We start from the raw sequence: 13,008 nt of genomic DNA, 5'->3' as shown, positions 1-13,008 counted from the left end.
TTTTTATCCGTTTTTGATTACCACTTCGTTGAGCGTGGCTTTACTTAAGCTTATTAAAGTTAAGCTTAACTTATTTCTTCTTGCAGAAGAATCAGCAAAGTCCTGGGAACATCAGAGAAAAGACAAAGTCATCAAAGTCGAGACTGGTTTTTCTGAAGAACAAGTAGAAACGTTGAAACAAGTCAGTTCACTTGTGGCAATGTTTCAACAAGAAGCACTAAACGAGAAGCAAACTCGACTTTTAGCCCAACTCAAAGCTCTCGAAAAGGTTTTGAACTGAAAATGTTTTGCAAGAGTATCTCGTCTCGATTTTATTTAGACTTAATTGTGGATAAGTACAAAAATTACATCCTTTATAATGCAGTCCTTTACAATATAAGTTTAGAAGTAAGCTTGTGTCTTTTATCTTTTAGGACAGATTGGCAACTGATGCTTGGAAAATTATTGCTGCTCTTAAAAAGGAGAAGGGATACCTCGAGGTATGGAACTAGGAAGTACATTCTGCGTCTTGTTCGACTTTATGGGTCAGGTTCAGTTGCGTTATCTTTTTTGTATTATTATTATTGCTAGACTCAGGTGAAGAAACTTAAAGCTCAAAACAGCAAAACAATAACCGTTTGTCCCGAAAGGTAAGCTGTCATATAAAATTCAGCCGTGAGTATGTCAAATAGTTAAAGAGCAAAACCTCGCTCCAATTCATCAGAAATCCACTACATGCACAACTTTTATTCGCTCTCTCGCTTGAATTTCTGAGCGGCGTTTTGTACTGACCAAGCGAACACATCGATGAGGAAATAGATAATTTACTTGTTTAGTTTTGAGCGACTAGTAGATTTATACTAAAACAATTAGATTATTCGCTCTCGATTTCTATGCCGGCGTGATAGCTGATGAGGGCGCAGCCCTCATCAGCTATCACGCCGGCATAGAAATCTCGAGCTCATAATCTAATTGTTAACTATCATCAACTACCATTCCCTTTGAACGTGCTCAAATTCCAGTGGCGGAGGAACCGAGAAATGGATAAAAAACATCAATATAAAAAGTTCATAAAGGAACTCATAAACTTGAAAAATAAGTAGATTTAATATAAGTACGTAAATTATGATCATCCGGGTGAGTGTAGTCCTGAGAAGGACTGAGCGGAAGTCATCTTCAGAGTCAAGTGAATTGTGGAACGTCAGTAGGTGGTATATACGTCTCTGGTTGTTAACCTGATTGGTCAACGAAGTCCAGATATTATTGGTCGTTTGTCAGTAAGCCGTGATGTTATTGGCTGTGAAGACTGTAAAAAGTGATTGGTACGTTTCGATCCGTCTTTTGTTAGTCAAAAAGTCCGTGGGTCTATTGTTAATAAACTGTCTATTGTTTGTTTGTTTCGTTGTTGTTGTCAATAAGTCGTTTGTATGGTGCAGGTAGTTGTAGGCAACGGTTGAGTGGCGTTTGTTCTAAGTTAGCAAACCAGCTTTCCAGAGTGAGTCGTTGATAGTAATTTGTACAGTAGGTAATGCACTTGGCAGAGTCCCAGTCGATTCTGTGGTTCGTTTTGTAAATGGTGCTCAGCAATGTGATTGTTGATATCACCATTTCTAGTTGCTCGTTTATGACATGACTCCTGGGTTCAAACCATTTACAAAGTAGATTTAAATCTCAACATAGACTCACAGTTCCAGTCCTCAGTTAACGGTATAAAAACCTAACCGCTGTTTACCCTAATAATTCTATCTGGAAAATGCATGGTTACCCCTAATTTCCAATAACCCTTGCCAAGATCTACTTTTTCCGCGTAGTTATATAGCGCGCAAAAAATATCTCTGTTTTAGCAGGCACCACCGTTAAGAAATCCGACTTTCGGACAATCGACAGATGCGCAGAACGTATGCGCAGTAACAAAAGTAGGCACCGTCCTTAAGGAGGCTCGTAAGGGTTTTTGATTGTTGCAGTGTTTTTGAAATGATGAAAGAGTTACATAAAAATTGTATCTTATCAGGTAGAAAAAAATATAAACATCTTTGTAACTCAGTTGTTGGCAATTTTTTAAGACTGGTTCCGACGTCATAGACGTGGTCTGTTACCATGGCAACAGATCAGCTTCACAAAAGCACCTCTAAAACTAAGTCGGAGACCTACCGTCTTTATTGCTTTGTTGGAAAGCACCTACATTTTTTGTTTTGTTTTTTTTTACAATTCGGACTTTGTAAAGCGAGCTCACAGTCTTTGGTTGACAAATTTTCTACCAAATTGAAATGCTATCGTGAATAAATATTTACCGAAAACTGACACCTGTATTCTTGCTTCTTTGTCCACAAAAGCAAATTAAAATGGATTATGAAAAGCGCAAAATTTGACTTTTCCTGATTTCTTAACCAAATCGGCCGTTTGAACTCTTAAAGCATGGAACAAAAAGTTTATTTGATAGCATATTTTGCGTTCATAGTTTTTAATCTAAATAAACTGCCATCGGAAAGAAAAACTTTCTGAAGCTTCTTTGTTTTGAGACCGTTACTTCGGTTGTCTGACATTTGAACATCGTCTTTCCGTGTTTAAAATTCAGCTTTCTATAAAGGTACCCACTCAGTACAGAGCCTGTTTATTAGAGGCAATTATCTTATACGATAAGCGGTACATTTTCCATCAAAATAACCTTATAAGATGTAACTAATTATTTTGATCCTGATTATGGCATGCGTCATTGCGTTAACTTATGTTAGAGCGGTTTTCAGTTGCGTGTCTAAAACTTACTTTCGCGTTTGCTTTGGTTTTTGCATTACTACGTTCTGTGATTGGTTAACAAAACTCGTGTCACTTTTTCAACCAATGGGAATCCAAACCAAAACCAATCATATTTTCATCGCACGCATTTTCCCGCGCTTGGCGCCAGTCACATGTATAACTATTTGCTTCGAATTCTGATTGGCTCGTTGTGTTGTTTATAACTTGCGATTGGCCAGAGGAATTATTTTGGTTTTGGTTTTACGACATTCGTTTGGATACCGTTCTATCGTCGTTTGCTTTCAACGGAACTTGACATCCAGATTCATTGGAGTTCAGTAACACGCCGGCAGAGAAACATTTATTTCTGTGCAAAAAAAGGACAAAGCACGATATACGAAATTTCAAACAATCGAGCAAACTTTAACGAGAATCCGAGCGTGCGAGGAGTTGCGAAAATTTTGTAAGGACGAGCAAGCAAGCACTCAGGCTCGTTAAATTTCTGCGAGCAAATCGAGCAAAGGCTAAATTTTGCGAGCACTAGAAAATTTTGAATGACGCACATGAAGTGTAGAGCGAGAAGGAAAAAATTGTGTAAATCAAGTTATGCATCGTCACGTTATTCAGTTTTAAAAGCTCTTTAATTTTATATAATATTAGCTGGTAAAACACAGCTACAAACTCTCTTTATTAATATCTACTATTAGGAAAGTAAATTTTACCTCGCAAATCTGATTCTTATGAAAACTAACATGATTTAATTTTGATCACTCATTGCAGGTCTCAAGGCAATCTTGACGAAACTTATCAGTCAAAGGCTAAATTAGCGGAAACCTCCGATGATATTAACAAGAGATTTAAAGGTAAGGTAAGCAAATTAGAATTGAAAAAAATGTACTTCTAACGTCGGATAACAAAACAGGACATCTGTTACAAATGACCAACTCAAAGCTTTTCCTTAATGTTCACGTTCACGCTAGGCGGGATTCACCGCCTTTGCGGGTCTTCTTTGGCAGTGTCGAGTAACAGAGCTTGACGCATCATGCTAATTCTCTCAGGCCGTATAGTGTACAGGATATATAGCTGTTAGCTATACAAATAACAATGATTCTAAATTAATATGCATAGCATTGTATGGAATTTTTTTCTAGACTGAAACTTAATTATCTCTGAAAAAAGTATGGTTCCCCCAACTTTCTGTTCGAATTCCAATAGCCCTTGCTCAGATCTGCTTTTCCCGCAGTCATAAGCCGCGCAAAAAAAAAAAACCTTTGTCAAAATAAGTACCCTGAAGTTCTCGGACTGGCATCCCGAGATCGGAAGGTTCCTCGTGATTCATGACAAGGAGAGTTTTTAAAGTGTTCTACCGATGCCTCTTGGCAATATTAAAAGTAATGTAGAACTTGAGTGGACCCTGTTTCGTCTCGTTGACGACGCTGAATACATCAATTGAATAAGAAGTTCATATAAAGGCTGGTTTTCACCTGCTACGCAAACGCAAGCGCAAGCGACGTTCACACGTCGCACGCAAACGCACGCAGAATGAGATACCCACGCGCATTTCAGTATCCCAAGATGGCGGCAATCATGTTCCTAGAGTCCGCGTTACCCTACAGCAGCAGTCAGGAAACGGTGAAAGACGCCATATTGGTTTGAACTTAAACCATAGAGACATGGAACGAGTATTTTCATCTTGCGTTTGCCTTTGCATGCCCCGGTTCACACGTGTGAAATGCAAACGCAAGCGCAAATGCAAGCGCAAAGAAATGAAAAATTCTTCATTTCTTGCTTTGGCGCTTGCGTTTGCATTTGCGCTGTGGTAGTTCACGCGTTTGTTTCTTTGTTTGTTTGTGCTTGCGCTTGCATTTGCGTTTGCGTTGCTCGTGTGAACCACCCTTAATGGTAGCCTGCGAGCAAGGCCTCTGTTATTAAGGGCGATTTACACGGTACGACTTTGTCGCATGCGACAAGCTTACGACAGGCTTACGACACGAATTGTTTCGTGTAAATCAAACCTACAACTCTCTTACGACTGTCGTGTACGTCACAAAAAATGTCGTAGGATTTTAAAACATGTTTTAAAATCCTACGACAATCGTAGGTATAGACAATGTTGAATGACGAGAGTTGTGTGCAATTTTTTGCATGACGCGAGCAGCGCGAGCTCTAGAAATCGCATGCGACAATCGTAAGAAAAAGTTGTACCGTCTAAATCGGCCTTTAGGTCAGCCGCGAGAGGATATAGCGCGAGCTGACCTATAATAGAGAGCTTGCTCGAAGGCTATATAATAGGTTTTGCCTTTGTTAGAGGGCTAAAATACGCTACATTTCACTTCAGCAAGCGGAAATCAAAACTGGAAAAAGACATTGAAAAGATAGAGGTTTGAAACATAAGGTTCCATAATTCGAAATCAAGTCGCCCCGGAAGTTAGAAGAAAAATAGCAGTTATTTTCTAGGACCTTAAATAGCTACTGATGTCTCCCCAGTTTACATTACATGAAAATAGTAAGGTCTACTGGAATCCAAAAAAAAATTGGGGGGTAACCACGCATTTTTTAGAGATAATTAAGCAACAACAATTCTAAAAAGCGCCGAAATACAAAACAATGCATGAAATTTTTCCCAAATTGAAGCTTAATAATCTCTGAAAAATGCATTGTTAGCCCTAATTTTCTTTTCAGATTACAATAACCCTTCCCAAGATCTGCTTTTTCCCCGCGTAGTTATAAACCGCGCAAAATATCCCTGTTTTATCAGGCACCGCCGTTTAGAAGAAACCCGGGGCGCTTTCCATTCGACCAAAAATTCCGGAAATTCTGGGTTTGGGAGCGAATGGAACAGACATTTTCCGGAATTTCATTCCGAAATTTTGGGTGTACCTCGCGAGGTTGGCCTAAAATTCTGGAAAATCGGAATAACCGGAAAATTCCGTTCCATTCGACCATTCCTGCTCGCGCCCAGTTTCTCAGAGCCCGGAAATCGAACTCAACATGGCTTCCAATTCTTCTGCTCAATATCAGTGTTCCGCTTGTAATTATGCGACAGATGACTTGAATGTTCTTTTGCACCACTTTTGCACCGGAGCCACGGCAAACTTTCGTAAGTAGTGCGAAAATGCATATAAGCCACGCGCAATGTGACCCTTAAACTCGTCAGGAAAATAGAGAGGTATCGTGCCCTCAAAGTAGTCGCGGACTCGGTTTAAATTCCTACGCATGTAGGAGTTACCCACACTGAACAGCGTTATGTCGTCGTCGTCCAATACTTCGCTTATTCCAACTTCATAGTCGTCGAGCAACTCTAAAGCAAGTAAAATAGACAAAGAGTCCGCCATTTTTTTATTCTACAGCATTTTATTTTAACCTACAGCATTTTCGTTGTGCGGTTCCTTGCTTATAGTTTGCTTTTATGTTTTGGACCGTAGATCTTTTTAGATCCGATATGCTGTACCTTTTAACATGGTTTGGCCATGTACCTGTGAAGGAAAGTTTTGCTTTTCTCATTTAACTTGACGACAGCGACATGATATTTCAGTTCTTTTGTTCATTGTTCGTGGTCACGCGCTATGACGTGGACGGATGTCTGAATTTGGGACCATCCGAAATCGGCTACCACGTGCATTTTGTAGAACACTCGACTCGCGTTGGTATTCTACTTTTTGCTGTGCTACACCGTGCTGACGAGAGCCAACCAGCTTGAAACAGCTGTCCACGGTTGCTGCATTCTGTTGATTCTCGGTTTGGTCTCTATCATGTCGCTGTCGTGTTAAGTTTTCTACGCAGTCCAGCCTTGCATAAATTTGATTTTTTTATTCCCCTGTTTATTTTGTATTTTCTCGCGAAAATTGGTACGTGATGGACTGGGACGGCTTGGTTCAAATGGAAAGCGCCCCCGACTTTCTTGTAGCCTGCATGACAGGCGCTTTACGAGCCAAGCGGGGTGAACGCGATATTTCGCGCGGAGCGCGAAGCGCGAGACGAGGGGAAGAGAAAAATAAAGCGCCTGTCCGCAGTCCATTGTTCTTGCTGTTCCGCCCACTTTCGCCCACCAATAAAACTAACCGCTGTGATGTCAAAAGAACCAATCAAAAAACACGATTCATTATCGCGCGAAACTTGTCATCTTTCTGGCGCGACGCGTCTACATTGCAGTGGCTTCGCGAACTCCTACCAAAGTTTACGGACCTAAATCATCTCAATTTTTATATAGATTTTGCAAAAAGCCTTTCCTACAAAATTCGAGTTCAATTCCAATTTTTTCCGTAACCCAAAGGCAAGAATGCAAGGGCGTTCAGCTGTCAAATCTGCTCTCGGAGTGCGGTATTTTTGTGCAACGCGATTCAAGCCTGTCCAGTAGATCGTGTCCGAAATGCGTTAGGCGCACTTTAACATCATGTGAAACTTTGCCAGAAGTAAAGCAGGCAGCTCAGGCCGGGCCATCGCCAAGGAAACCGTCGGTGAAAAGATTAGCGAAGAATTCACGAAGCGCTGGGGCATGTGTTTCTGTGGATGGTTCGAATTCTCATCGTGTTTATTACCAGGAAAGAGCGAGAAAAAAGCTAGCACTGGGTAAAGAGAACTTGCTAGCCAATGAAAGTATATCAGAAATAAACCGAACAGAGCGTTTGGATGAGGAAATCCGAGGTCTGATGAATGTTCCATTTAGTAGCCATTGTCCTTTTAGTAGCCATTTACCAAATAAAAAGGCAATCAAGAAATAACCCAGAGCGTAACATTGATTTTAAAAAAAGGCAAGTGTTGTCGATTTCAATGCAGGTCACGTCACAGTGTGTGCTCATCCATTTAAAGCTGAATTATTTCTTCAAGTTTTTGATACTAAAAATGTGCAGAAATTTTCAATAGCACTTTTCAAAAAAATTGAAAATTGCCAGTAGAAAACAGCGAGAAGAAAGATTTCTTTATATAGGACTAAGTTTCCCAAACAACGCAATTAGCATGTTCAGTGTTTACATTTTTTACATAGCATTCAGAGATCAGGACTAAATAGACTAAATAATTCATCAGGTTTTAGGCATTTTTAAGCGGGTAAAGCCGTTTTTGCTTTTCTATTTGTGTGCTTTTTGGTGTAGTGAATTTAGAATGGTGAAATTTAGCGATTAAGAATGTTTCGATTTACAACAATTAGAATTTGATCAACAACCTCATTTGCATAATGCTCGTTTCACATTCGAAAAAGCACCAAAAGTGCAAAGTCGCTGTGGTCAAGGAAGCAAAAAAGCGCAACGTATTTTTATATTTCTATGCTTCCTAACATCTTTTTAGCAAAGTTCAGTTGGAATTTAGAATGGGTCGGTCTGGACTTGTGAAATAAATGCCGGCAAAGACAGGGTACTTTCACCGGTTTTCAGAAAGCTTTCTAACGAGGGTTAATAATATTAATTTTTGTGACCCTAAAAATTAAAACAAATCAAAATAAACATACATTTCATACCTTTGAAGGAACACTTGACTTAGGAATCATAATGAATTTTTGTGGCGTTTCGTGGTTTTCGAGCAGCGAGCTCTACAATTTTATGCAACTTCCTACTTTCGCCACGCTCAAATTTAGGTCCTCGAACGCTCTGACTGTTGTGGCCTGTAAAAAATATATTTAAACGTATTTCCGAAAACTAAAGTCATTTCATTTACTTATGACCCAAGATGATTTAGTGGGCAAAGTTTGAGGGCAAACTTTTTATCGACCCGAAACACAGTGGACCGTTCTTAGGGAAAGTGCCACTTAAATCTCATTTTAGGTTGGGACATCTGGCACTGAAAGACCTTAATTAAAGACGGATATGTTTAGTTCGATAAAGCGTAACTGAACTATAGCTATCTGAATCGCCGTATTGAATAGCTAGGTAGCTAGCTCAGCAGCTCAACAGTGACTTGCGTACTCGTCGCTCCACGAAAATGTAAGGTGAGAAAAAGTAGAACATATTTTTCCCATGAGTTGTACAAATTGTAACCGTCAAAGAGTCTGATAAATGACGAGTTTAAATTTAAAATTTCTCACAATAGTTTGGCCTTGGACTGATGTTTTTTCTCCAGTCTGGTGTTGCTTTTTTTCTAGGCTACTCGCTGCCACGTTCTTTTTGTCAACTAGAAATTTAATTTATTCTTAGTTCCTTGAATGCGAAACTTCATCGATTTCTTCACTCTCACTTCCTAACCAGCGATCAGACATGTTCTATCCCAGGCGTATATTTTCTAATCCTCGATATGTTGTTTGGTTGTTTAATAGTCCGCAACATCGAAAAAACTGCTGCTCTTATAAAATTGGCGCGAAAACAGGATGCGCTCTTCAGTTAATTTATTCCCCGCGTAAATCGTATTTCGCATACTTATGCCATTCCGCACGCCATGCCACATACCATTCCGCAAACTCTTTCCGCCTTTTACCCTCACCGTTTTTTATAGGATCACTCCGTTATAACTCGCTTGCCAGCAAGTTTTTATAGTGAGATGGATATTTCCTATTTCCTATTGCCTACAACTGCGAAACCTGAAGTTTGTCAGCAAGGAAAAGTAGTTCTCAGGTCACCTCCGCCATGGGTATTCCGTTTCCAGATTTTAGGAGCGTTCTTTTCGAAATTGAATTTCCGTGTATTCTGTTTTTCGAAACCGGAATAAGAATACCTAGAATAGCCCCAGTAGAATGCACCCCAAGTCATTTGAGCTGTTTCAAGCTCTCTAAATTCCAAAGAGGCAGTTGGGCTGAACATTTGCCAACCCATTTTAGTAACTACGTTGAAAATGTGACCCTACTGCAGTCACATCAGTCGTGAAAATACGACCCCATTCAGCGGCACATCCCCACTAACCTGTACGAGGCAACCAACCCCCCCTCCCCCCCCCCCCGGTTAGTGCATATCATCTTTAAGGTTATTAGTGGTTCCTTTGTCACCGCGTACAGTGCTGGCAAGCTACTAAGTTGGAACATTGCTCAGAACGTGGAGATAAATTGACCCCACTAATATTGCCTTAGATTTATGATAATATTTGCCTTAAACTTATGATCGGTCGTCAGGGTGTTGCTAACATAGTTTTGTATTATTAAGTTGTACTGTAAAGACATGTAAACGGCTCATCCTGATAAGCCACCAACACATTTAAAAGAGGTTTCTTCAAAGGGAAGATGGTCGACTAAAAAGTGATTTATAAGTTCCCGTTTTTCTAGATGAGCTAAACAAGCTGCTAATCAATGAAAAGCCTTCAAACACACTTCAAGATGGGGATAAAGAGTTGAAAAAAAAACAAATGAAGGTAACTTTATTTACTTGAAATGCAAATTGAAATTAAGCCATTCACAAAACCTATACCACAATACCAATGTTCTATCGCCCTTCCGAGTTGTGGCAATTTTACATATGGTTAGCTCATCGCCAACTTTCTTTTCCAGATGACCCTCTCTAATACGGACACCGAAGAGACGAAGCCAAGTGTCCGTAATCGGGAGGTGTCCGTATAATAGTGGTCACAAAGTACTCAACATTCATTTTAAGGGCGGTGCATTCTTTTCAGTTAGTGCACATACACTCTTCGAATCATGGGATGGTCCAAGAAACCCGGGTTTTTCATGAACGATGCCTCTTATTACAAATACATTTTCTGATGAGTGCTAATATAATCCAAAACGAAAATGTGTGGGTAACCACGCTTAAGTTTATATGAATACATGAAAGGGAACGTTTTACATCGTTTATGCAATATTCTCAAACTCATCAACAATTTCCAAAGCCAAAGACAAAGGAAATAATACACCGTGACATGCTTGGGTATCTGATGAAAAACTACTCGTTTTTGCATCCTTAAGGACGGTGTCTACTAATACCAAAGTATTTTTGCGCGGTTGATGACTATGCGGGAAAAGCAGATCTTAGTAAGGGTTATTGGAATCCAAAATGAAAATTGGGGGTAGCCACGCATTTTTTAGAGATAATTAAGCAACAATATTTCTAAAAAGCACCAAAATACAAAAGAATGTTTGGGATTTTTCTCCAAATTAAAGCTTAATTATCTCTGAAAGAAGCGTGGCTACCCCCAATTTTCTTTTCGGACTCCAATAACCCTTCCCAAGATCTGCTTTTCTCGCGTAGTTATAAACCGCGTGAAAATATCTCTGTTTTAGCAGCCACCGCCATTAAAAAATCCGACTTTCCCGGACCATCCCGGGATGCGCAAAACGTATGCGCACCAACAAAAGGAAGCACCGTCCTTAATTTCTCCTTGAAAATCAGTTTGTTTGAGAAGTTATGTCAAACACTCGTCACAGTGTTGCATCACATATCAAAAACCTCGAAGTTCGTCAAAAATACCCCGCTACGCGTCGTATTTTCAACTCTCTTCTCGGTGTTTGATATGTGATGAAACACTGTGTCTCGTGTTTGATATATTACATGACTCTGATTTTTCAATCAAATCAGACGAAATGCGCCAATTCTTCCAAACATGTGGTTATCCTGACTATACTGTAAATACGGGCCGACACCGCTCTCAACAAATTGACTGAAACTGGAACGATTTTTTCACAACCTCCACTAATTTCATTGAAGTACGATAAAAGCATAGGTACGAGTTAGCAGAGTTCTCAAATCCGACAATCAACCTAACCCACTGTGCAAAACTTGCCCTTTCATTAACAACGTCAACAAAATTTCGAGACCCAAGCGCTCATTAAAATCGCTGATCGCTTTACATGCACCTCCGGTGCGATTTGTAGTATAAAATGCACTTTATGAAAACAGTTATACATTGGTGAGACAGGGGGGAGACTAGGCGACCGATTTCGCGAACATCCTCGAGACTTTGAAAGAAATTACAGAGATGCATCCAAATCAGTCCCTCGACACTGTAACCTAGCTAACTATTCTCACAAACACATGTCAGTCCTTTCTCTACATCATGGTAGCTTTTCATTTTACCAATTGATTCTTGTTTTCTACGTTACCATGCTCCCACCAATAGCGTAGCTCCACTGCTCACTTTATATACCACATACAACCCTCAATTCATTGATTCGAATCTCTTTATTCCAGCTTAAATTTATTCATTTTCTTTTATAAATTACTATAACCAAGGCATGAGTACAAATAAATTGTTGTTGTTACCAAATTACCTCATCAATACTCTTTTCCACTCCCCACCAACGTAGCACCACAGTTTCTTTTAGAAACTAATCCCCTTAACTTTGTTGACCATCAACGTAAATAACAATGGAGAGCTCAGTATATCTAAAAGTTTTGTGTGAATAAATATTGTTCTTTATGAAACAAGCTATAATGCAGCGAACTCAGATCCGTCTCTTTTGACAGCCAGCCAATGTTCCAGATGCCATATCATTTGTTTCAAGCGACAAGGAATCAGCCCAAGTCATCGGCATCAGGTTTTCTGTTTTTTTATTTATTTTATTTTATTTGTTATTGTTTATTCATTCCTAATTGTTCGAAAACCGGCTGAGGCTAACTCTGGATTAAATGTTTAACCATGGTACCTGTTCCTCTTGCTAAAAAGCGTTTCCATTGTTTATTTTAGGATAAATTAGAAAGCAGGCTAAAGTAAAATGTAGAACTTAAGCTATACCTCATCGAAATCCTGGGTTAGCTTACCCCTGCTTTCAGCAATCGAACCCTGCTGTGCTGACTACAGTTGTTCAAAGAGCGAATAACTTCATTCAGTGAATAAGACGCTATCCAGCAGGTAAAAATGTACTCCTTCGAATGCATTTTATCCGCTGGATAGCGATTTATCCATGGGTAAAGCTATCTGCCCTTTTGCACAACTGGGGCCTATTTGTCGGTTACTTATCTTTTAGCTTTTTGTTGTTGTTGTTTTCGCGCTACTAGCTTCTTCCGATTTCTTTTCAGAACAGAGGACGTTATAAGGGAGGCAAATTGCTTACAAGAATCACCAGTTACACCTCCTAAAGGTAGTGCAATATTACTACATCCTTTAGACTGTGCGCGTGTAGGAAAGCTAACACCTTTTTAGTTTAGAAGCGATATCGCCTCTTAGCCCCCATTCTGGTCACTGTTTCCCTTTTCTTTTACGTTATTGTGTTCGTATTTCTACAAGAGAGCATTGACGAAAGTTTATAAAAATAAAAGAAGCACTTTTCTCAGTGTTTCTGTGTGAAAATAGTAGGGGATTATGGACCTTAGAGACCGCATCAAGATTCACAAGATAACTACAGAACAAGTAGTGCAGATTTGAGGACGAGTTACGGGACTGTGTTGTGCTCCGTTAGCCTGCTAGAGCGGACGGGTTTTCCGCCTTTTGTTTCACCCGCCGTAGTAG

At 39.7% G+C, this 13,008-nt stretch overlaps 1 protein-coding gene across 7 annotated transcripts in view; it reads left to right on the top strand.

Annotated features, from left to right (window-relative positions):
* Positions 1-13,008, top strand: part of LOC146469279 (ubiquitin carboxyl-terminal hydrolase 15-like) — a 75,916-nt gene that overhangs the window by 189 nt on the left and 62,719 nt on the right. For 6 of the 7 annotated variants that reach the window (XM_085123529.1, XM_085123526.1, XM_085123527.1 and 3 more), the window contains exons 2-8: positions 87-268; positions 414-479; positions 571-629; positions 3,493-3,575; positions 9,893-9,978; positions 12,027-12,097; positions 12,579-12,640. In XM_085123529.1, the coding sequence (XP_084979655.1) occupies positions 87-268; positions 414-479; positions 571-629; positions 3,493-3,575; positions 9,893-9,978; positions 12,027-12,097; positions 12,579-12,640 (609 nt within the window). Of the gene's footprint in view, positions 1-86; positions 269-413; positions 480-570; positions 630-3,492; positions 3,581-9,892; positions 9,979-12,026; positions 12,098-12,578; positions 12,641-13,008 lie in introns of those variants that run through there. The other variant, XM_085123530.1, reaches the window with a different exon arrangement.

Source organism: Pavona decussata, unplaced genomic scaffold (genome assembly GCF_977016875.1).
Source record: "Pavona decussata unplaced genomic scaffold, jaPavDecu1.1 SCAFFOLD_125, whole genome shotgun sequence".
Classification (NCBI taxonomy): domain Eukaryota; kingdom Metazoa; phylum Cnidaria; class Anthozoa; order Scleractinia; family Agariciidae; genus Pavona; species Pavona decussata.
This window is presented reverse-complemented; position numbering and strand designations above follow the sequence as displayed.